This window comes from Poromitra crassiceps (genome assembly GCF_964638095.1).
Source record: "Poromitra crassiceps genome assembly, chromosome: 6".
Taxonomy (NCBI): Eukaryota; Metazoa; Chordata; class Actinopteri; order Beryciformes; family Melamphaidae; genus Poromitra; species Poromitra crassiceps.
In genome coordinates, this window is record NC_139627.1 from 51,190,799 (window position 1) to 51,214,106 (window position 23,308).

The window sequence follows — 23,308 nt, forward strand, 5'->3', positions numbered from 1 at the left end:
TCTAGTTATGATGGGATTACAACACCTGAGTGTTGTAATTGGATAACTCAGAGTGATTCTTGAGGAGGATAACACCTCCTCATGCTGGCCAAAGGCTCAGCCTTTTAAAGCCTTTTAGCTTTAAGTCAAACTCTTATTGAGCATATTTGAACAATCTAATGGCTGGAGTTCAGCCATCCTACAGTACCTTCTTGAACATGGTGTTGTGGAGCTTGGAGGAGGCATGCAGAGTGACCTTAGTGAAGGAGAAGCCTTTGATGATGCCAAGTGCCACCAAGGCAACCACCGTCAGGCCATAAATCATTTGGTAGAAGTGCAGGTGTGGGTTCTCTGAGATGTTCCCCTGGTCCACACTGGAGATGTTCCCCTGGCCCACACTAGATGTCTGGGGCACAAGAGAATAATCAGAGGATCTCAGTGGAGACCTAAGGCTAAGTGTATCGATGTTTGAGATAATAGAAGGTAAAGATGGCTGTGGTTAGACTGTGTACAAAATTAAAATCTTTGATGTAGGCATAGCAAAAACGTTCATATCTCATGGTCACAGCAGCCACCCCCAAGAAAAGTAAAATGCAGTGTTACTAAAATCCATGCATCTTGCTCTGACAACTTCCAACGCATTTGCGTTAGCAGCACTCCATACACAGTATCTTCCTATTTGTTGGCAGTTAGGCTTCAAGGGGAACTGTCTGAGAGAGACAGAGCTAGAGTGAGTTTGTTTATGATCTAAGTAGCTCCAACTGTGGGACGTCCTGTGCTATCGTGTGTGTGTGTGTGTGTGTGTTGTGCTCCTCACCCCGTTGCCCTGCTCCAGCCAGTAGCTGAGCCACCAGTTGCTGAAGGCCGTGGTTCCAACCAGCACGATGATGAGCATGATGGTGAGGAAGGTGAGCAGATAGCCTGCAGGAACCAAGTCATTCCACATTTCAAACATAGGCTATGTCACATTTAAGGTTTTTGTTATTTAACCCTAAGCCTAACCATAACCTTAATGAAGTTAGTTCAGCAAGTTGTGTTATTTGCATAACATTTTCAAATTAACGTTGGATACACAGCTACATTTTCCAATTAACCAACATTTTGAATTTGACCTGTTGAAATGTTGATATGCAACATGATGTTAGATTCAACATATTGTAACGATCCGCTCCGGGGACCGTTGATGAAGGAGGAAGGGGGCGATACTTGACTTGCAATTCTGTGTGTTTATTTAATTTACAACAGCCCACTATTGGCTATGGCCATGCTAGTTACAGGAGACGCTGTCTCTGCATTAGGGATGTTCATTTTGAAAATTTTCCAAAATCGATAATCGGTGAGAATTAACGATCAATTATCGATTATCGATTTTATTAATACTTAGAAAATTTTCAATATTTTTTTTTTTTTTTTTTTTTTTAACAAAATGAATGCCTATGGCAGAAAATACGAAAGACAACGTGTTCTCCTCAATGAACTCTTTATTTCAATGTGTCTCCTCTCCAACACTGCTGTCCCCGGCGCATGCCGGTGTGAATTTCTCATGTTTAAAACAGTTTTGTTGGCACAAAGGCCCGTGCCCAGCCAGAAAACTAGAGACTATATGAAGCTCCACCTCACGTTAGTCGGCTGTGCAATGGAGTGGGGCGAGGAGGAACGAATTCCACCCAAACCTAGTCCCAAAAAAAAAAAAATTTTTTTTTTTTTTTTTTTTTTTTAATAATTAAAAAATCGATCCAAATGCCACAGGATCGATTCCAATCCTTAACGATCGATTATCGATTTTCGATAATTGATGAACATCCCTACTCTGCATCCATCCACCAGCCAGACCCACGTTACAGCAACGTTCTCACACACACGCTCTCTTCGCTTCCCCCCTCTCAGCCAATCCCCGGAGAGATATAACCCCACGTGTCTCAAGAGCCCCCTTCTAGGGTTGCTCGGAAACTCTCTCTGTTGCGTTCATGTGCCGTAGGAAACTAGCAATTTATAACACAGCGTAAACAATCCCTTAAAAACAACATAATCCCATCATTACCCCAAATACCAGATCATTAAAATATCTATGGTTTGCAGAAACACTGTGTGTGTGTGTGTGTGTGTGTGTGTGTGTGTATGTGTGTGTGTGTGTGTGTGTGTGTGTGTGTGTGTGTGAGAGAGAGAGAGAGAGAGAGAGACTGGGTGTGTGCGCGTGTGTGTGCACGTGTGTTTGCGTGTGTATTGTGTCAGACCTCCAGCTGCCTGGCAGTAGTCGTTGTAGGTCCTCCAGGTGACTGCACCTCCTCTGGCGCTCTCCAGATGGACCAGCTGCACCTCAGCCTCCACAGCTTCAGAGGAAGAGAAGATCATTTGACTGATCCAACATCACAATGTCTTCCACCAGCTTAAAGGGACACTTGACTCCACCCAAAAACCATTCTGATTTATTTTGCACCTGATCTCACACATCGAAAAACTGTCAACAGTTTTGCAGGCATTCATTTAGTTTGACAGTTATTGAGCGTTGATTCGAGTTACGTTGATGCAGAATGGAAATTAAGAACCAAATGGTGAAGAAAGAGCCACTGAGGTTAAAACAGGAGCCTGGAAGTAATCTGTACATTTATATATTGTATATATTTATATATGTATTTTATATATCTTTGCAAAGAGGAGCAAACGTGTACATCCACAAATGCAGTTACACGCTTACACAACAATGAACTGAAAATCAGAAGCATATATATAAGTGCATATGGCATAATTGTCTGAATAAAGAAGAGGCTAATGTGATTACAATTTTCTTCTCAAATCAACTCTCAATAACTGTCAAACTAAAGGAATGCCTGCAAAACTGTTTACACAGTTTTTGTATGAATGAAGAGAAGAACATTGCAGCAACATTTGTCAAACTACGGTTTGGAAACTAAAATGCGTCACATATGGCTCTTTTGGGTGCCCATACTAAAATGGTACAAATAGTTAATGAGCCTGGCTTCCAGACTGAGACTGAATTATTCTATTTGGACTGCTGGTCGACCTTGCACCAACATCAAATAATAATAATTATCATAATAATAATTATCATCATCATCAGCATCCATTTTAGATGTGTAGTAGCTTATTGAGATTTTTCAACTTACATTTGTTATCAGACGACGACGTTCCATTGTCCTTTTCATCTGACATGTCAAAACCTGGGAGCAAGCACAGATATGGCTGGGAATGCATTGCATACAATACAGCATAGAGAACTGGTCTGATTACAATATACAGTATATATAGACGTTAAGATCAGTATATCTCTGCATTTAGAATGACTAGTGCAGAGCCTGTTGGGCCCGCGGCTGCACAGAGTCCTGTTTGCCAGGCATAAATATATATATATATATATATATATATACGTATATGAATAATCTGATAAAGATGATGTTTTACCTGGGTTCACTACCCCTTTGTCTGTGTGGTCTCTTAGGTCTACCTCCTTCAGCTGGGCAGGCTCTCGTGGAGACATCGCTTCCTCATTCTGAGTCTGTCAAAAGGAAAGAGAAGAGCAGCATGACTGCACTGAATGCAACATGTTTGAAGCTGTGTTAGAGACTGTGGAAAATAAAAAGTGCTCTGAGAACACATTAATATGCCTCTGTATTTTTTATGGGGTCGGAGGTGGGCCGCGGAAAGTTTTGAGATCTTCAAGTGGGCCCTGAGTTGGAAAAGGTTGGGACCAAACTAGCAATTGACACTTGTGCTGCACTTTGTGCCGCTTTCCGCTTTGAGATAGGGCCTGTTATCTTACTTTAAACTGTTCCATCAGGTAGCTGGTGAAGAGCTGGGCGTAGCGTCTGTTGGCCTCCATCAGCACATGGTGGCTTCCCGCTTCCTGGACCTCACCATCCTCCAGAAGCAGAACATCATCACAGAACTCCAGGTACTGACACACACAAGCAGGGCCAGTCAACTCAACAGAACCATCCCACTACCAGATGGGTGGGGGTTACAATATTTGGATAGTTTTCAATCACATGAAAGTACTCTAAATTAGTATTATAAATTTATAAGAAAAAAAATATATATATATAGACGTAACCTCCCTCGCTTTCAAGCTCACCAGCCGCCACTGATATATTATATATATATATATATATATATATATATATATATATATATATATATATATATATATATATATATATATATATATATATATATCTTGTTTCAGTAATAAATAGCCTTGAACAAGTAGTGTTTCTAACCATATTAAGAACTTTTTAAATGACAACAACAAACAACATTCTGGAGAAGTTTCAGTCAGGTGTCAGAGTCAACCACAGCACAGAAACTGCTCTCACCAAAATGAGACTTGGCCCTAAATGCCAGCAGAGTTGCGTGCTCTGCTCTCCTACCTGGAGCTGGTGAGTAACCAGTATGATGGACTTCCCCTGGAGGATCTTCTTGATGCATTCCTCAAACATGTGTTTCCCCACGTGGGCGTCAACAGCAGACAAGGGGTCGTCGAGCAGGAAGATGTCCTTGTTGGAGTAGACCGCTCTCGCCAAGCTGATCCTCTGCTTCTGCCCCCCCGACAGATTCAGGCCCCGCTCTCCTATCTGCCCACAACACAGCAAGAAGTTACTGTTATGCCCACCACCACAGAGTCTGTACAGTTACTTCCTGTTATGCCCACCACCACAGAGTCTGTACAGTTACTTCCCACAATCCACTTTCTACTTTCACCATTTTGCCAGCTGCTAAATGTTTAGAACAGTAGCGTAGCCAGACTTGGCTCATTGGGTGTGCCACAGAAAGCCAGGGTATGCCAGGGGGCGGACCATTTGATGTTTGAAATTTGAAATTTGGGTCTTTTCAAACCAGATTTAGAGGAATATTTGTGTGTTGTTTGCTCCTTTTCACACTCATTATTAGCAGGTAGAAGCAGTCAATTAAATTGTATTTTTTGGCAACATGTAAAACCACTTTGTTTAGTATCTCAAAAAAGTCTCACCTACTTTTTCCAATGAGTGTTCTAGTTGGGAAAGAACGCAAATTTGGTTGGCATGAAGGTTCGTCTACTGCAGAGAGATCTGTAACGTTCTCAGTGTCCTCTGGCTCTGCACAAACCTCCAGTGTGTTGTTGGCTGCGTTCCCCGCTGTTAACGTCATTGTTTCGGCTGCATCATCTTCTTCATAATCATCTGTCTCTTCTCCACTGTACACCACCAATACAGGTGCGGGAAGGGTGCACTACAATCCGCACTTGTTGAGGGGGAGGGTGACAACGAGTCATCTTCTTCCTCGTCGTCAAAGCGACGTTTCTTGCCTTTGCCGAAAAAGCTTAAAAGCGAGCTTTGTTTCATGTCTTCTTGATTTGCGCTGCTGCTGCTGCTACAGCTGTGCGTGCATTTGTTTACTTTACGTGGACGACAGCTTAACTATTCCCATGATGCTCTGGGGCACATAGGTCAGCGGAGCGTGATTTCTATTCGCACATAGGATAAGTTGGACACAGTGCATGACAGCGTTGATGTGTTTTGCAGACAAAACAAAAAACCTTTTTTACCCCATTTTTTTTGGGTGTGCCAGCGGCCTGTCTGGGTGGCATTGGCACACCCTAGCACACCCGTGGCTACGCGCCTGGTTTAGAATAGAATATAGAATGTACTGTACATACATTACTTTCATACACATATTCAAAATATGATTGTATAGTAGTTGATGTAAATGTTTAACGCACCCCTGTCCCTTGATTGTTTTAGCTTAGCCATACCTTCTTTGTTTATCTGTGTGTGAGTACATTGAGAGTCAAGCAACATACTACAAGTACATACTACAAGTACATACTACAAGTAGGCTACATACTACAAGTAGGCTACATACTACAAGTACATACTACAAGTACATACTACAAGTACATACTACAAGTACATACTACAAGTAGGCTACATACTACAAGTAGGCTACATACTACAAGTACATACTACAAGTACATACTACAAGTACATACTACAAGTACATACTACAAGTAGGCTACATACTACAAGTACATACTACAAGTACATACTACAAGTACATACTACAAGTACATACTACAAGTAGGCTACATACTACAAGTAGGCTACATACTACAAGTACATACTACAAGTACATACTGTACTTGGCCAATAAAGCTGATTCTGATTCTGAATAGGGCCTCTTTTTTTGGTCACCTGCCAAAGTGGCTGCAAGAACACCAACTTAGCAGCCACAGACAAACATGTATTAGCATTTGGCTGGTGGCTGATGGCCATTTCCCAGAGAAGGATAGTAATGGTTTCTAAACGACTAAGGATGTCTTTCATTGTCAAAAAGATGTGTGATGCCACAAAAGAGAATCTTCTAATTTTAATTGGATGGCCCTTTTCACAGCAAGAGGTGGTAATGGAACCATCATTAATGGTATTGTTTACACCTGCTTTACTTCCTGCTTTACCACCTCAACATGTTGGCTGTGAAATGGGTCTATAGGAAAGACATGTTTGGACAATTGAGTACGACTGAGTAGAGAATTCTTACCTCGGTTTGATCACCATAGGGGAAGATGTCCAGGTCGGCTCTGAGGCAACAAGCATCTAAAACCCTGTCATACCTGAGGAGGAACAAGGCAGTTAGCAGCCTGACCATAAGGGACTGCCAAGCATACTGTACCACAGTGATTCGTAAACAGGGGTACGTGTACCACTAGCGATAATTGAGCAGCTTGGGGGTACATGGACAGATGGGGAATTACAATTTATTTCAAAAATGATCAAATATATATACAGTATATATTCCAAGTAATTTCATAAGCCCATTGCTAAAACGTACGCGCCATGATTAGTTCCCACTAATCAGTTCCCACTGTCAACTGCTTTACATCACTCTGTGAAGAGGTCACAGTCACGCATGTCCAAACTGCTTTACATCACTCTGTGAAGAGGTCACAGTCACGCATGTCCAAACTGCTTTACATCACTCTGTGAAGAGGTCACGGTCACACATGTCCAAACTGCTTTACATCACTCTGTGAAGAGGTCACAGTCACGCATGTCCAAACTACTTTACATCACTCTGTGAAGAGGTCACAGTCACGCATGTCCAAACTGCTTTACATCACTCTGTGAAGAGGTCACGGTCACGCATGTCCAAACTACTTTACATCACTCTGTGAAGAGGTCACAGTCATGCATGTCCAAACTACTTTACATCACTCTGTGAAGAGGTCACAGTCATGCATGTCCAAACTACTTTACATCACTCTGTGAAGAGGTCACGGTCACGCATGTCCAAACTACTTTACATCACTCTGTGAAGAGGTCACAGTCACACATGTCCAAACTGCTTTACATCACTCTGTGAAGAGGTCACGGTCACACATGTCCAAACTACTTTACATCACTCTGTGAAGAGGTCACAGTCACGCATGTCCAAACTGCTTTACATCACTCTGTGAAGAGGTCACAGTCACGCATGTCCAAACTACTTTACATCACTCTGTGAAGAGGTCACAGTCACGCATGTCCAAACTACTTTACATCACTCTGTGAAGAGGTCACAGTCACACATGTCCAAACTGCTGTACATCACTCTGTGAAGAGGTCACAGTCATGCATGTCCAAACTGCTTTACATCACTCTGTGAAGAGGTCACAGTCACGCATGTCCAAACTGCTTTACATCACTCTGTGAAGAGGTCACAGTCACGCATGTCCAAACTACTTTACATCACTCTGTGAAGAGGTCACAGTCACGCATGTCCAAACTGCTTTACATCACTCTGTGAAGAGGTCACAGTCACGTCCAAACTACTTTACATCACTCTGTGAAGAGGTCACAGTCACGCATGTCAAAACTGCGTGACAACCAACTAGCTAGCAAACATGGATGGCTCAAATGTTCAGTTGCTGTCACTCTGATTGCTGATTTTAGGGGAGCAAAAAAGTGACAAAACGACAAAGAGGCCGATCCAAAACACCAGCAGTTCAGTGACAAATATATTATGTATGGATTTACTGTATGTTTGCGGATCCACCACAGCCACCGTTTTTATTATCACCTCACAGAACAGTAACTATGGTCTGCCAGACATTCTAAGGCATAATGTCCCCAGCAGTTTATCAGTAGCAGTGGATGCTGGTCCATACAGGATATGGGGGGAGGATTCCCCGTCCCCCCCACCCTAACTTCGTTAGCAACAACTCGCCAAATGTGAAGTTGATCGGACAAACAGATCTCGAGATATTTGATAAACACATGCGCATACAAAAAGGGCTGCCTTTATAGTTAGATGTTCTTATCTGCGGTCACTTCTTATTTCTTCAGAGTGACAGGTTCTGTCTGTTAGTTTATTAAAGCGCTCCATTACTTGGTCTGGTCAAAAAGTTCTCCCATCAGGATGTTGTCTTGGACGGTTCCATGGAATATCCAAGCCTGCTGGGAAACGTAGGCAAACGTTCCATCGGCTGTGATGGAGCCTTGATGAAGGTGCATCTAAGATACAAAAGGACAAACATTGATAACATCATCTACCAGAGCAACATCTGTTCAACCTTCATATCAAGGATATGAAATCAGAAAATATTCCCATTGTTAGGTCATTCTGTCCAGAATTCCATGACTATCTATTGTAGGTAGAGAAATGCTTTGGTACAGGTATCATATGTTTTGGTAAACTTTATATGTACATGTATCTGTCCCTACAGAAATAAATATATGAAGAAAACAGAGGAACTATGGGGAGTGGGGGGGGGGGAGTCTCCTTCTGCCTTCTGCAATTGTGTCAACTTGTAAAAGTTAAATAATGCTCAAGTTTACCAATTGCTTGGGACCCCTTGGAACCTTCTCTAGGACCCCTAGTGGTCCACAGACCCCATGAAGAGAACCACTGAGTTAGGTCGAGACATGTAGTTCACGTTTCCAGATCAATTATAGCTAAATGAGGATCTTCTTAAGTAATAAGTATAGCACTTTTCAAAACACAGTAGCAACGTGCTTTACATAATTATAATAAAACAACAATAATTATATTATAGCAAATAAAAATGACGGACATTAAGGAAAACAAAAAAATGTGATTTAGAATGAGAATATTGAGAAGCTTTAGAAGGATATTCCAAAGAGGAGGGCTTGTAAAGATGATCACAGAATACAGAGGAGACGAGGAACAAACCTGTTCTAAAATGCTGGAGATCAGTGATGATTTCCCACTGCCCACATTCCCACAGACGCCCAGCAGGTGGCCCTAGAGGGAACAACACACAGGGAGCAAACAGGGAATGACACACAGGGATCATACAACATGTCCTCATAATGAAACGATACGAGAGAGATGAGATGAGATGAGAGAGAAACGAGAGACGTGTGGGCCACAGTTATAACCACGCATAAAAATAAACATTCTGATTAATAGCGGATGGGTTGTGGGCGGGTGAAACGATGTATCATTAATGAGGAAAATTAATATTACATTCTCTAGTCTATGAATGCATCTCTAATCCCTTCCTTAGCAGCCACTTTAGGCAAGGCGAAGATGTTCCTCACCATAGACAAGGTGAAGGAGATGTTTTTAACCTTAGACAAGGTGAGGGTGAAGATGTTTCTCACCTAAGGCATGGTGAAGAAGATGTTTCTCACCTTAGCAGCGTGAAGGAGATGTTTCTCACCTTATTCAGGGTGAAGGAGATGTCTCTCACCTTAGGCAAGGTGAAGAAGATGTGTCTCACCTTAGGCAGCGTGAAGGAGATGTTTCTTACCTTAGGATGGGTGAAGGAGATGTTTCTCACTTCAGGCATGGTGAAGGAGATGTCTCTCACCTTAGGCATGGTGAAGGAGATGTCTCTCACCTATTCAAGGTGAAGGAGATGTTTCTCACCTTAGGCAGCGTGAAGGTGAATGGGGTGTTTCTCACCTTAGACAAGGTGAAGGAGATGTTTCTAACCTTAGACAAGGCAAAGGAGATGTTTCTCACCTTAGACAGGGTGAAGGAGATGTTTCTAACCTTAGACAAGGCAAAGGCAAAGGAGATGTTTCTCACCTTAGGCAGGGTGAAGGAGATGTTTCTCACCTTAGAGAAGGTGAAGGAGATGTTTCTCACCTTAACAAGGGTGAAGGAGATGTTTGTCACTTTAGGCAGGATGAAGGAGATGCCTCTCACCTTAGGCAGGGTGAAGGAGATGTTTCTCACCTTAGACAAGGCAAAGGAGATGTGTCTCACCTTAGACAAGGTGAAGGAGATGTTTCTCACCTTAGACAAGGCAAAGGAGATGTTTCTCACCTTAGGCAGGATGAAGGAGATGTCTCTCACCTTAGGCAGGGTGAAGGAGATGTTTCTCACCTTAGACAAGGCAAAGGAGATGTTTCTAACCTTAGACAAGGCAAAGGAGATGTTTCTCACCTTAGGCAGGGTGAAGGAGATGTTTCTCACCTTAGAGAAGGTGAAGGAGATGTTTCTCACCTTAACAAGGGTGAAGGAGATGTTTGTCACCTTAGGCAGGGTGAAGGAGATGTTTCTCACCTTAACACATTGGGTGCCAGCCATGTTTTCATTCCTGTAGGTAAGTTGTGCCAGGGGTGTTTTTGACGATTCTGGCTCATTTTAGAACAGCCGAGGATTCTTTTCTGTTAAGAATTCATGAACACCAATCATCTAAAAATAACTAATAGAATGTGTGCTTTCTCTGTCTAAAAGAGTTAGTTTGCAGAGTTAGTAGTTATGTAGATATTAGCCGTTGAGTACAGCATGGTTTCAGCGTCTGGAAATTTATTCAGAGATAAATGGCTTTTTGTGAAACAGTCACTTTAACCATTCATTTTTGGCATCAGTAAGACCGTCAGACATTCTAAACAATAGTTTTGAACAGTAATTTCCTCCATAACAACAGGAAACACCCCTCTCATTCAAACTCCTCCCTCCGTGTGTCTTCTCCTCTTCCTCCTGGCTCTAACAGCGGGCGTGTCAGAAGCGCGTTGTGCTGCCTGCCTGTCTGTCTGCGTGCCTGCCTGCCTGCTTGCCTGCGTGCGGGGACGAGTCTGAAATGGATTACTGTAAAATCGCCAAGCCATTTCCTTGAATGGCTTGCTCCCGCGGTGTGTGTGTGTGTGTGTGTGTGTGTGTGTGTGTGTGTGTGTGTGTGTGTGTGTGTGTGTGTGTTCGCGCGTTGCTCCGCGGCTCTGGGGGGGAGGGGATCTCTGTCCGTTCTGTGTGTGTGTCTCCGGCTTCTGACTGTAAAATCGCCGCGGGAGGCGGCTGCTTTTGGTGTACGGGTCCCGTGGCTGTGGCTTCTCTCTGTATCTGTCGCCACTTAGTGGTCGGTAAAATAGATTACACACATGCTCTTGCTCCTATAGTTATCTCAAAGATGTAAAAGGGGTTGATTGATGTCCCACCGTCAAAAAAACATGTAAGACGAGTTATTTCGGCTCTGGCACTTAAGCGTTGGATTATGTAAGACGAATTATTTCGGCTATGGCACTTAAGGTGTTAACAAGGGTGAAGGAGATGTTTGTCACTTTAGGCAGGATGGAGATGTCTCTCACCTTAGGCAGGGTGAAGGAGATGTTTCTCACCTTAGGCAAGGCGAAGGAGATGTCTCTCACCTTAGGCAAGGCAAAGGAGATGTCTCTCACCTTAGGCAAGGTGAAGGAGATGTTTCTCACCTTAGGCAGCGTGAAGGAGATGTTTCTCACCTTAGCCAGCGTGAAGGAGTTGTTTCTCACCTTAGGCAAGGTGAATGAGATGTTTCTCACCTTAGCCAGCGTGAAGGAGTTGTTTCTCACCTTAGGCAAGGTGAAGGAGATGTTTCTAACATTAGACAAGGCAAAGGAGATGTTTCTCACCTTAGGCAAGGTGAATGAGATGTTTCTCACCTTAGACAAGGTGAAGGAGATGTTTCTAACCTTAGACAAGGCAAATGAGATGTTTCTCACCCTAGGCAGGGTGAAGGAGATGTGTCTCACCTTAGGCAGGGTGAAGGAGATGTTTCTCACCTTAGGAAGGGTGAAGGAGATGTTTCTCACCTTAGGCAGCGTGAAGGAGATGTTTCTCACCTTAGGCAGCATGAAGGAGATGTTTCTCACCTTAGACAAGGCAAAGGAGATCTCTCTCACCTTAGGCAAGGTGAAGGAGATGTTTCTCACCTTAGACAGCGTGAAGGAGTTGTTTCTCACCTTAGGCAAAGTGAATGAGATGTTTCTCACATTAGACAAGGTGAAGGTGAATGGAGTGTTTCTCACCTTAGAAAAGGTGAAGGAGATGTTTCTAACCTTAGACAAGGCAAATGAGATGTTTCTCACCTTAGGCAGGGTGAAGGAGATGTGTCTCACCTTAGACAAGGTGAAGGAGATGTTTCTAACCTTACACAAGGTGAAGGAGATGTTTCTCACCTTAGGCAAGGTGAAGGAGATGTTTCTAACCTTAGACAAGGCGAAGGAGATGTTTCTCACCTTAGGCAAGGTGAAGGAGATGTTTCGCACCTTAGACAAGGTGAAGGAGATGTCCCTCACCTTAGACAAGGTAAAGGAGATGTCCCTCACCTTAGACAAGGTGAAGGAGATGTTTCTCACCTTAGGCAAGGTGAAGGAGATGTTTCTCACATTAGGCAAGTTATAGATGTTTCTCACCTTAGGCAAGGCGAAGGAAATGTTTCTCACCTTAGGCAAGGTGAAAGAGATGTTTCTCACCTTAGACAAGGTGAAGGTGAATGAGGTGTTTCTCACCTTACACAAGGTGAAGGAGATGTTTCTCACCTTAGGCAAGGTGAAAGAGATGTTCCTCACCTTAGACAAGGTGAAGGTGAATGAGGTGTTTCTCACCTTAGACAAGGTGAAGATGTTTCTAACCTTAGACAAGGTGAAGGAGATACAGTATGTCTCACCTTAGGCACGGTGAAAGAGATGTTTCTCACCTTAGACAAGGTGAAGGAGATGTTTCTAATCTTAGACAAGGTGAAGGAGATGTTTCTAATCTTAGACAAGGTGAAGGAGATGTTTCTAATCTTAGACAAGGTGAAGGAGATGTTTCTCACCTTAGGCAGGGTGAAGGAGATGTTTCTCAGGGTTGGCAAAGCGTCCGTCTTCACCGCCTTGTCACCCCTCAGCCCATTAGCCGTGTTGGGGGCAGGCGCTAGCTGCTCAGCTGTTGTGGTCCAAGACAGAGTGGCGTTGTCCATCACTATGGCTGACTCGCTGTTCTTCTGGATGAGGTAGGGCTCTGGATTGCAGACCAGCATTATTTTCTGAAACAACCAGACAATCAATTCATGTTTTTCAAATGAATTGTTTCATGGGAAAGTGAGATCCCCGGACCCCGCCATTTGAAAAGTCCAACACTTTTACTTTTGAGACAATGGTGTCATGAAAGTGTTTCCTTTATAATGTGCCAAAGTCACGCCCTCTTCCCCGTTAGGCATACACACCAGGGATTTCATCCGCCATTTATTTTTCCATAGACATTTCGTAAAATGCTTATCCTATAATAAGAATGAGAAGTGTCCATGTGCGTGCGTGTGTTAGGGATGTCGACCGATAACCGATAATCAACCGTTTTAACATTAACCGATTAATACTACCAGTTAAATGGTTAAAAAAGAAAAGTTGCATGTGCCCTTTAACACGTGCCATGCCTGGTGGGTGGGCAGCGCAAATGCAAGTACACATTTCACGGGGTCGCATCAGTGGGGGGTGCCTGATAATCATGTTGTTGTTGTTGTTTCCCTCCATACAGCATTAGAGCATTCATCATTGTGGTTGATAGTAAAACATTACTTTTTCTTCACTGGCTCATTCGGTCTCACTCTCTCTCCCTCCCTCTCTGAACGTTCATCATGCAGAGAAAACACGTGAAACAATTTACAGTAGCTTTTACAGATGATTCCAAAGATGCAGACATGAAGCGGTCTAATTGACGATTGAAAAGTATAAATTAACGTTGCTCTGCCAGTTCGGAAAAATTGGTTCACAACAAGAGACGGATTGTTTGTAGGCTATGCATTGACAGCTGCGTGCGGAGTTGCTGCACTCATCCTCATGTTGTGCAGCCAGACACACAGAGAACATACAGCACTCAATCTGCACTCAATCTGATTTTTTACTTGTTGATAAGGGGGTCCCTCAAGGATCTATTTTAGGACCTTTACTTTTTTCCATTTTCATTAATGATCTTCCAAAAATGTGTTCCAATTGTTTTGTTCAGTTATATGCAGATGATACAGTTATATATACGTCTGATTCAGATATAACCAAAATTCAAAATTCTCTGCAAATGGAATTTTCTTTTGTTCAAAAATGGTTTTCAAATAACAATCTTGTACTTAACAAACAGAAATCTTGTAGTATGTTGTTTGGCACATAGTCTTAATAATGCTGTATCTTCTCAATTAGCCATTCACTTTACTGATGGGTCTCCACTTACTAATGTCGACAAATTGAAATACTTGGGACTTTGGATTGATTCAGAATTGTCTTTTAGGCCTCATATTGATTTCATTAGAAATAAAATAAATGCTAGTCTTAGAATTCTATATCAATCATCTAATTGTTTTACTCTCAAAGTAAGAAAACGTATTGTTCAACAGCTTTTATTTCCCATTATTGATTATGGGGATATCATTTATCAGAATACCTCAGATACTCATCTGCAGCCTTTAAATGGAGTTTTTAATAATATTTGTAGATTTGTTCTGAGGTGTCCTTACTGCACACATCATTGCTTCATGTATGATTCACTTAACTGGCAACCACTTCAATCTAGGAGACATTTTCATTGGTTACTCTTTGTTTTCAAATGCATTCACTTTAACTATCCTTCATACCTAAAACAGCTTTTAGTTCCATTTAGATCATCTTATTCACTTAGGCATACTCAACAATCATTTTTTATTGTCCCTAAAATCTCTAAACAAATTGGGAGACGAGCTTTTAAATTCAAAGCACCATCAGACTGGAATAATTTGCCTGACTCATTTAGATCAATTACTTATTTTCATATCTTCAAGACTTCATTGTTTGTTTTTCTTAAATCGAGTTGTTCTTGTTTTTGATTGTCTGTTATTATTCTATGTCTAGTCTATGTCTATATAATATAGTCTATACTTAACTATGTGGGAAAGCCTCGTTTGTATTGATGTCTGTATAGATTAATTGATGCTTGGGATGGTGGGAGAGCATTTATGTGTGTATTTGTTAATTGTTTCGTTGAATGTTACCTTTGTTTTGTATTCCTGAAATGTTTCATGTATTGTGTTCGAGGACCCCCTCGTAAACGAGATGCTGCATCTCAAGGGCCTCAGACAAAATAAAAATTTCTATATATATATATATTTCTGGAGTCGGATGAGGAGGTGTGAAGAGAGAGAGGGAAAGGGGGGGGGGGGGGGGCAGAGAGAAGCAAACTATTTTTTGCAGATCTCAAAAGCAGGTAGTGAGTGGGATTAGTGAGAATGTTGGAGAGAGCGATGAGCGCTTCGTCAGTGCATTAGCCTATTCTTAACATGCCGTTTTGGAACATTCAATAAAGACATAAAAAATAGACTGGACACCCTAAGTGATACAGACATGGTATGAGAGTGGTATACCCAGTGGCGTGCCGTCCATTAGGCGAACTAGGCAAATGCTAGGGGCGCTTGAGCCGTTAGGGGCGCCAGAGAGGGTAAAAACAAATACTTTTTCATGATAATAGGCCTACTATTATTTTACAATAGTAGACAAAAAATAAGCAGAACAACATCTTAAGTCTTTACATAATAGTGAAATAATTTTTCTAATTCTGGCTTTCTGGCTGCCTGGGCTGCAGCACTTTCACCATGGTCCCTAATCCATACCACCCCACCCGCTGCACGGCCGCGCCCCCTTCTACCTGCTCGGAGCTTTTTCCCAGAGTGGGGGAAGGGAGCTGGAAGGTGGGTGCTGAGGGTGCTGCAGCACCCCCTGGTGGCAAGTAATGGGATTTTCAAAATTGTTGGATTTGGCTGTCTTGTGTTTATACCACCAACAAGATGCATTAAAAAACAGTTTGTGCTTCCCAGCTCTAATCTTATTTCATACGCTCTCTCTTCAAAAGTGTTTGATTTTCATCATAATCTGGTTTTCCATAATAATAATAATAATAAGTTCAGTGTTTATGCCTGTGTTGCTGTCTGTTGTAGTGTAAAACGACTAAAGGGAGAGCAGGTGCTTACATGAAAGTGAGTGAGAAAAGGAGAAGATACTGAATAATGACATCACAACAGTATAATCCTAATGTTAATTTAAAATTAAATATTCTTCTAAATATGGATGAAAGTCCAAAAAACGTCAAATTTTCTTCGCCGCTGCCCTCACGGGCAGCACCGAGAGTCCCTTCCTTACAGCACCCCCTACCTAAAAGTACTTCCAGCGCCACTGGTGAAGGGTGATTCTGAGCCTGCACTGCAGTGGTGGAATTAGCTGCAATATAATTTTTATTATATTTTCTTTGGGGGAGGGGGGAGGGGGGGCACCAGCAAAAATCTTGCCTAGGGCACCAACTTGGTCAGGCACGCCACTGGGTATACCCATCACACCAATATCTGTTTCAGTGTAGAATGGTTAGTTCCTTGCTCTGCTCTCCCCTAGGAGCACCGGGAGCAGGGGATTTGTCCTTCTCAATGTATATTGCCATTAGGGACAGACAGACACACCCGCTGCGCTCTCTCTCTCTCTCGCTCAGCAGCATTCTCTCTCGCTCTATCGCTCCCCCCATTTCCCAGTTCTCTCTCTCGCTCAGCAGCATTCTCTCTCGCTCCCCCCATTTCCCCATTTCCCGTGGGTGCTCGGTTCTTTCCGTGGGTGCTCGGGCCCCAGGGCACCCACGGTTTCGGCGCCCATGTCACCAGCAACACATTTTCGTTCTGAGCTTTTCAAAAATTCGTTTCTACTGGTTTTATTAGACTAAATCCGACATCTGCATTTCACTAATTCATTTGAGAATTGTGAGTATGGATTTTGGTTGGTTCCCCCTTCTGCAATGCGTGCTAAGCTGTAGCCTATAGGAGGAATGTTTTTGTTTAGTGTGCTGGAGGATTTTCGTTTTGTTAATGTTTTTTTTCTGCTTGTAGATGTCAAAATAAATGCTTTCTAATGACAAAAAATCAAGCATTTGTTGTGGTAATTGTTTTATTATATATATATTTATATATTATATTATAATATAATTATATTATTATTATAATTATAAATATTTCTATGTGCAGGTTATATAGTCCATGGGCCAGACCAGATATCGGTATCACTCAAGGTGGCAAAATCTAGTCACATTTTTTGAAAAGGTACATGTCCATAGATGATATTTTGGTATGATAACCTTTGCTAAGTGGTAGCTTTGTCACAGTTATCAGCACATGAAGTTAACCACCCCCTACAATAAATTGGTATCTTAGGCGCTGGTGCATATCCTACTTTAGGCTCATTTTCAGGACCTTTACTCATGTTTTATGAAGGCATGGTTGGTCTAATTTTAAAGGGTAGACTCATAGGTTCATTTAAGCACAGTTGTGAGTTTGTCTAATAAACATGGAGTTCACATGGGCTCTTCAAAGTGTCAACAACATTCGTTTTTGCACCATTTCCGCCTAAACTATAGTCTTTATTTGAGCATTGTGACATGTAGGAACATCACTGACACAAATAACAAAACCTGAAATACTCACAGGACTGTAACAATTGAGGAAATGTATAATCTTCCCATATTATCCCACCATGAAGGCTGATTGTGGGCCTTAAAGTAGAATATGAACCCGGGCCAGAATTTTCACTAATTGGTACCATCCAAGTTGACAAATTCTAGTTTTGTATTTTGAAAAGGTCTGTACCTTTTAGATGATATTTCAACTTGATAAACCTTCCCAAGTGGTATATTAGTCACAGTTAACCCTCAATGACACCAAACGTTGATCCAAAGAAAGAGACAATCGTGTCCCTTTATTTGAACAGAACATGTGATAGAAAGAAATCAAGAATTCTAACTTATCATTTATTTAACCAATGATCTTTATCATCACCACTATCACAAATATAATATTAAACAGTATTCATATTCTGTTTTATTCATCATCATCATTATCATTATAGTCATCCAGGGTCACGGCCTCCTCATGGGAAGACTTTAGCTCTTCAACATTACAATCTTTTTTGTTGAGACAATAGCATGTCTCTCCACAGGTTGCAAATAGCTGCTTGTCCTGAAGCTTTGCCCAGTTCTGTGGTAGCTTTCACTGGTCCACGATGAATGTTATCAAGGCAGTTTTGCTGTCTGGATTACTTAAAAGCTTTCTCCACTGCATGACATTGTGTCCTGGCCTGGGGCAATGTTCTTCCATTGAGTGCTACTACTTGCTGAACCACAACTGCATCTCTCTGCATTCTTGATTGATGTTTTCCAGTACACATCAAACACCACATCTTTTCAGTTACTGAGTAACTGAAAGAGAGAGAAATAGTAACTCTTTCTCCTTCATGCAACGCTAGGTTCAACACAGAACCAGCAATCTCTCCAAAAGTCTTGCCATCATCTTTCAGCATGAGTGTCTCCAATATCCTCAACTGCTAATGTCGATTTCTCTAACTCGCTAGCGAGTGCAGCGGCTTTGTTGGTTTTCCGCAATGAGACATCTGGATTGAAAGTGACCAAGGCAGTGGACTATGAGCCAGGACATCTTCAATGTGCAGATCTTTACTTTGCGAAGCAATGATCATATGCCCAAAAATATTTTTATCTGCTTTCAAGACCAGCTCCTTGTTTTGTGTTTGGTTTCCTCTATCTCTTTTTGTGATGCCTGAGAATGTCTTCAGATTCTTTTTTTCCCACTTTGTCATGGAACTTGGTTGCTGGTTACTCTTTCTCTATCATATGATTGTTCAATGTGTTATTATTACTACTGTAATTGCTACTGTTGTGGTAGCTAGAATTAGCTAGACATATTTTATGTGAAGTCCTGAGACATGCTTGTGAATTAGGGCTATACAAATACACTTGACTTGACTGACTTGACTTGGTGACACAGCAATTCCTGTGGAAAGGCTGATGATATTAGACTGATCTGGACCTAGAGGGTTTATCAGAATCAGAATCAGAATCAGAATCAGAAAGACTTTAATGATCCACGGGGGGAAATTGGGACAAGTTACAGTTGCTCGTTCACATAACACACATAGCATAAAATAAAATACACAGTAGTAATGCGATAGTAAAATAAGCAGAATAAGAAGAAAGAACACAACATAGCATGGAATAAACAGTATAAACAGTATAAACAGTAAACAGTATTAAATGCGATAGGAGCAAAATAGTGGAGTACGTCTAAGTAAGCAAATACGTAGAGTAAGTATACCTTACGTGCCAATTGTCTTTATTGCACACTGAACTTATATTATTCGGCTTGCCCCATACGTTACACGTGGCTCAGCCAGGCACTTTTTCCAGTTAGCCTATCTTTATTGCACACTGAACTTATATTATTCGGCTTGCCCTATACGTTACACGTGGCTCAGCCAGGCACTTTTCCAGTTAGCCTATCGGCTGGCTCAGTCTCAGGGAGACTGAGCGTCTCCTAGGTGCTCTTTTAAGAGAGGCATTAAATAGACCAATGGCCACAGGCAGGAATGATTTCCTGTGCCTCTCCGTGTTGCATCTAGGTGGAATCAGTCTCTCACTGAATGTACTCCTGTGTTTGACTAGCACGCCGTGGAGTGGGTGCGAGTCATTGCTCATGATGGAGCGTAGCCTGGATAACGTTCTCTTCTCTGACACCGCAGTCAGAGAGCCCAGGTCCAGCCCCACAATGTCCCTGGCCTTACGGATCAATTTGTTAAGTCTGTTGGCATCCGCTGCCTTCAGCCTGCTGCACCAGCACACAATAGCATAGAGGAAGGCACTAGCCACTACCGACTCATAGAACATCCTCAGCATGGTCCGGCAGACGTTGAAGGACCTCAGCCGTCTCAGAAAGTAGAGACGGCTTTGCCCCTTCTTGTAGAGTGCATCAGAGTTCTTAGCCCAGTCTAGTTTATTGTCAATGTACACTCCAAGGTACTTGTAATCCTCCACTATGTCAACACTGACCCCGTGGATTGAAACAGGGGTCACCGGAGCCTTGACCCTCCTCAGGTCCACCACCAGCTCCTTTGACTTTGACACGTTGAGCTGCAGGTGGTTCTGCTCACACCATGTGACAAAGTTGGCCACCACATCCCGATACTCATCGTCATCGCCATCTTTGATACATCCCACTATCGCAGAGTCGTCAGAGAACTTCTGAAGGTGGCAAGACTCTGTCTGGTAGGTGAAGTCCGTGGTGTAGATGGTGAAGAAGAAGGGAGAGAAGACCGTCCCCTGTGGTGCTCCCGTATTGCTGACCACTCTGTCTGACACACAGTTCTGCAGGCGCACATACTGTGGTCTGCCAGACAGGTAGTCCACAATCCAGGCCACCAGGGGGGCATCCACTCGCATCGCCGTCAGCTTCTCACCCAGTAGAGCCGGCCTGATGGTGTTGAACGCACTGGAGAAGTCGAAGAACATGACTCTCACAGTGCTGGCCGGGTTGTCAAGGTGGGCGTAGGTGCGGTTGGTCAGGTAGATGACCGCGTCCTCCACTCCCAGCCGGGGCTGGTAGGCGAACTGGAGGGGGTCAAGGGATGGTTTGACCATAGGCCTGAGCTGCTCCAGGACGAGTTTCTCCAGGGTCTTCATGATGTGGGACGTCAAAGCTACCGGCCTGTAGTCGTTGGATTACCCAGCTTTTCTCCATAAGCTCTACAAAGGCATTCACATCTGCCCTATCCTTCTCTATTCTGGGCTTCTGTAGATCGTGATGACTGAAACAGTCTGTGGACTTGTTGCCTCTCATGTTCCTGAGCTGCCTCAGATACTGACTTCTGTCTGAAGTGACTGCACCAGCTTTCAGGCTGAAACCCTTGGTTCCTCCAGCAGTCTGATTGTCCTTGTTTATGGTCTCCTCAATTGTCTGGTCTACCATAATCTTTCCAATATGGAATAATTTGTCTGCAGGACGTATGCACCGTCATCCAGTGTATGTGATGCCAACAATCTTTGCTACCTGCTGCTCTGCACCAAATGTCCTCGAGTGGCCACCGCCCGGGTGGGGTCATCAAAAGGGCCTTTCTGTGTGGAGTTTGCATGTTCTCCCCGTGCCCCCTGGGGGTTTCCTTCATATAGGAACCCCTCACCAAAACATGCAATATCCTGGTCACTGAAGTGGTGCCTCCTCTGGTCGTTCAGGGTGCCTGTTCGGAGGGAGGGGAACTCATTGGAATAGCGTGATCATCCCACGTGCTATGTCCTACCGGTGAAGCTTCCCCTGTCAGGTGAAAAGAAGTGACTGGCTACACTGCCCATGTCTCGGAGGAAGCATGGAGCCAGTTTCAGCTCTCCCCAGATCGGCAGAGGGTGGAGCAGCAACCAGGATAAATAAATAAAAAATTAGCACTAATGGGGGATATTTTTTGGGGGGAAAAAGTACATTTTTTTTTACTGTTTAATATTATATTTATTTGTGATAGTGGTGTTCTGTTCAAATAAAGTGACAAGATTGTCTCTTTCTTTGGATCAATGTTTGGTGTCATTGAGGGTTAACTGTGACTAAGATACCACTTGGGAAGGTTTATCAAGTTGAAATATCATCTAAAAGGTACAGACCTTTTCAAAATACAAAACTAGAATCTGTCAACTTGGATGGTACCAATTAGTGAAAATTCTGGCCCGGGTTCATATTCTACTTTAAGGCCCACAATCAGCCTTCATAGTGGGATAATATGGGGAGATTATACATTTCCTCAATTGTTACAGTCCTGTGAGTATTTCAGGTTTTGTGATGTTCCTACATGTCATAATGCTCAAATAAAGACTATAGTTTAGGCGGAAATGGTGGTTAAACGAATGTTGTTGACACTTTGAAGAGCCCATGTGACCTCTATGTTTATTAGACAAACTCACAACTGTGCTTAAATGAAGCTATGAGTCTACCCTTTAAAATTAGACCAACCATGCCTTCATAAAACATGAGTAAAGGTCCTGAAAATGAGCCTAAAGTAGGATATGCACCAGCGCCTAGATACCAATTTATTGGGTAACACTTTACAATACTGGTGCAAACATGTGCATGAATGCATGCTTAACTCATGATGAATTAAGCCATTAATTGATGCTTACCGCATCATCAACTAATGAAAGGTATGTTTGATGAACACACCGAGTCATATATGAATTACTATTAATTAAGTAGGCTATGCCTATATCCAGAGGTGTAGTGCTATCTTGAGAAGTGAGGGAACGCACCTATTTGCGGAACACCCCCCTCCCCCAGCACACGCACAGGTCCCCCCGCACGCACACACACTACACTGACACACACACATAATTTATTGTGTCCTCTAGACACTGCAGAAGTAGCCCATGACAGAGTCAGTTATCACAAACAGCTAAGCTAAACAAGTCTCAAGCATCACGCAAGTTGCACAAGGCTGCATAATTGATCATTTGGCACGGCGGCTGGCATTTTTAGCAAGTAACTTACCATTTTGTGGCGAATTCTGGCGCTAACTTTTGATTAGCGTTAATTGAAAATAAATCTCGGTAATGTAACGTGCACTCCATAGTAAAATGTACACCGCTTGCGCATGTGCAGAAACTGAGAAACCGGACCGGTGTGCTTCCGTGTGTAGCTGATTTGGCCCAGGGGGCGTGTGCCTGCCTGGTGCCAAAACAGCTTTTAACACATTGAATGCCAGCCATGTTTTCATTCCTGTAGGTAAGTTGTGCCAGGGGTGTTTTTGACGATTCTGGCTCATTTTAGAACAGCCGAGGATTCTTTTCTGTTAAGAATTCATGAACACCAATCATCTAAAAATAACTAATAGAATGTGTGCTTTCTCTGTCTAAAAGAGTTAGTTTGCAGAGTTAGTAGTTATGTAGATATTAGCCGTTGAGTACAGCATGGTTTCAGCGTCTGGAAATTTATTCAGAGATAAATGGCTTTTTGTGAAACAGTCACTTTAACCATTCATTTTTGGCATCAGTAAGACCGTCAGACATTCTAAACAATAGTTTTGAACAGTAATTTCCTCCATAACAACAGGAAACACCCCTCTCATTCAAACTCCTCCCTCCGTGTGTCTTCTCCTCCTTCCTCCTGGCTGTACAGCGGGCGTGTCAGAAGCGCTTTTGCTGCTGCCTGCCTGTGTGCCTGCCTGCCTGCTTGCCTGCGTGCGGACGCTCCTTGTGCGAGTCAAGATGGGCCGGGGAATGCGTGGGCGATGGGCAGATGTTGATTCTGGCCTTTCTGAGGTGTTTCAAAGTGTGTTTCACC

General features: G+C 42.8%; 1 protein-coding gene across 1 annotated transcript in view; it reads right to left on the reverse strand.

The window, feature by feature from the left end:
* Positions 1–23,308, reverse strand: part of LOC310777966 (ATP-binding cassette sub-family C member 12-like) — a gene marked incomplete at its 5' end in the record, with an annotated part of 87,500 nt that overhangs the window by 29,998 nt on the left and 34,194 nt on the right. Inside the window, 11 exons of the mRNA XM_083638297.1 lie at positions 188–385; positions 797–900; positions 2,214–2,309; positions 3,105–3,158; positions 3,400–3,493; positions 3,758–3,892; positions 4,365–4,568; positions 6,511–6,583; positions 8,338–8,462; positions 9,142–9,213; positions 12,995–13,204. Coding sequence (XP_083494423.1) covers positions 188–385; positions 797–900; positions 2,214–2,309; positions 3,105–3,158; positions 3,400–3,493; positions 3,758–3,892; positions 4,365–4,568; positions 6,511–6,583; positions 8,338–8,462; positions 9,142–9,213; positions 12,995–13,204 — 1,365 coding nt within the window. The remainder of the gene's footprint in view (positions 1–187; positions 386–796; positions 901–2,213; positions 2,310–3,104; positions 3,159–3,399; positions 3,494–3,757; positions 3,893–4,364; positions 4,569–6,510; positions 6,584–8,337; positions 8,463–9,141; positions 9,214–12,994; positions 13,205–23,308) is intronic.